The sequence below is a fragment of the Olea europaea genome, unplaced genomic scaffold (genome assembly GCF_002742605.1).
Source record: "Olea europaea var. sylvestris unplaced genomic scaffold, O_europaea_v1 scaffold22798, whole genome shotgun sequence".
Classification (NCBI taxonomy): domain Eukaryota; kingdom Viridiplantae; phylum Streptophyta; class Magnoliopsida; order Lamiales; family Oleaceae; genus Olea; species Olea europaea.
In genome coordinates, this window is record NW_019240871.1 from 1 (window position 1) to 1,737 (window position 1,737).

The 1,737-nt window shown below is 38.3% G+C and overlaps 1 protein-coding gene across 1 annotated transcript; it reads left to right on the forward strand.

Moving 5' to 3' along the window:
• Positions 1–6: 6 nt before the first annotated feature.
• Positions 7–1,685, forward strand: LOC111381305 (protein WALLS ARE THIN 1-like; the record flags this gene model as incomplete). The annotated part of the gene is made up of 5 exons (XM_023005082.1): positions 7–125; positions 218–280; positions 428–544; positions 631–1,036; positions 1,449–1,685. Coding segments are annotated over 5 exons (927 nt in total), but the record flags the coding sequence as incomplete, so codon positions are not given.
• Between the last annotated feature and the right edge of the window lie 52 nt (positions 1,686–1,737).

The following is a 1,737-nucleotide window of genomic DNA, read 5'->3' on the forward strand; positions in this document are numbered from 1 at the left end:
TATGCAGGTTTCCATGTGGTTTCAAGATTTGCTCTTAACATGGGAATCAGCAAAATTGTGTTCCCAGTTTATAGAAACATTCTCGCCTTGATTCTTCTCTTGCCCTTTGCCTATTTTCTTGAAAAGTAGGTCACTAAATATTTCAGTTCATTTATTCTGAATATCTTCGACTGAAAATAATTTTATAACTATCTTTTCTTCTGGTTTGATCGCTCAGGAAAGAGAGGCCTCCTCTTACTTGGAACTTCGTCCTTCAATTCTTCCTCCTCGCAATTGTTGGGTATGATATTTATTACAATAAAACGAGTTTGATATCAAGTATTGGACAGTACTAAACAACAATAGTTCAACTTCTTTTTTCTTGTTTAACTCATCAATAGTGTAATAATTAAGAAAACTAATTAAGCGATTATGAAAAAAATGACAGGATCACTGCAAATCAAGGATTCTACTTACTGGGATTGGAAAACACATCGCCAACTTTTGCCTCTGCAATTCAAAATTCTGTGCCAGCAATTACATTCCTTATGGCTGTGTTACTCAGGCAAGCTAAGAGTAAATCTAATATGTATACGTACACAGTATAACAGAAAACTTATTACTTGTTCTTTCCATAAATAACAATTTCAGGATCGAAAAAGTAAGACTAAAGCGAAAAGATGGGATTTCAAAGGTTGCTGGGACAATTCTGTGTGTAGCAGGAGCTTCTGTAATTACACTTTACAAAGGTCCAACAATATACAGCCCTGCTCCACCACTTCAAAGTGCTTCCCCAATGTTTCTTGCCCTGGGCGATGCCAAGGGCAAGAACTGGACACTGGGCTGCATTTTCTTGATTGGCCATTGCCTATCTTGGTCCGGCTGGCTCGTGCTCCAGGCACCGGTTCTCAAGAAATACCCGGCCCGGCTCTCGTTTACTTCATACCAGTGTTTCTTCGGAGTTATACAGTTTCTCTTGATTGCTGCATTTATCGAGAGAGATGCTCAGGCTTGGCTTATTCACTCTGGTGGAGAGCTTTTCAGTGTTTTCTATGCGGTAAATTACCCTTTTTTTTGTCACTATGAGAAGATATAGGAAAAACTCAAAATTAGAAACAAAATTATCAATTTACAAGATGGAAAACCTATTCCTTTTTCAACTTAATAAGCTAGAAATTATACAGTGATTCTCATTTGTTGCTGTGAATGAAAAAGCATAAATAAATTATTCGAAAGTCATGGAAGAAGAGTCTAAAGGCTCCATGCCAAGTGAAAGGGAAAATTTGTCCAGATCTTACACAACACAGTGGGGCAAAAATCCATCAAATTCACATGAGAAAATCCTTCTAAATTAATGTTCGAGTCTGTCGCGTAGATAGACGAGTAGTTGGGTGTGACTTGTAAGCGTGTGTTTGTTTGGGCATATGAAATGACAGCAAAAATAAACTGGGGTATGAATGAATTGGCAGGGAGTGGTGGCGTCGGGGATCGCATTTGCTGTACAGATATGGTGCATAGATAGGGGTGGCCCCGTTTTTGTGGCGGTATATCAGCCTGTTCAGACTCTCGTTGTCGCCATTATGGCCTCCATTGCTTTAGGCGAGGAGTTCTACTTGGGAGGGTACTATTTACTTTCTCTTCCTTTTCATTTCCCGTTTGACAATATTATTTTAGTTGTTAATAATTTTTGAAAGTTTTTTAATCTGACTACGAGAGGTTTTGAAGGAAGTTGAAATAAAGTAACTTTCTCATGAAGCT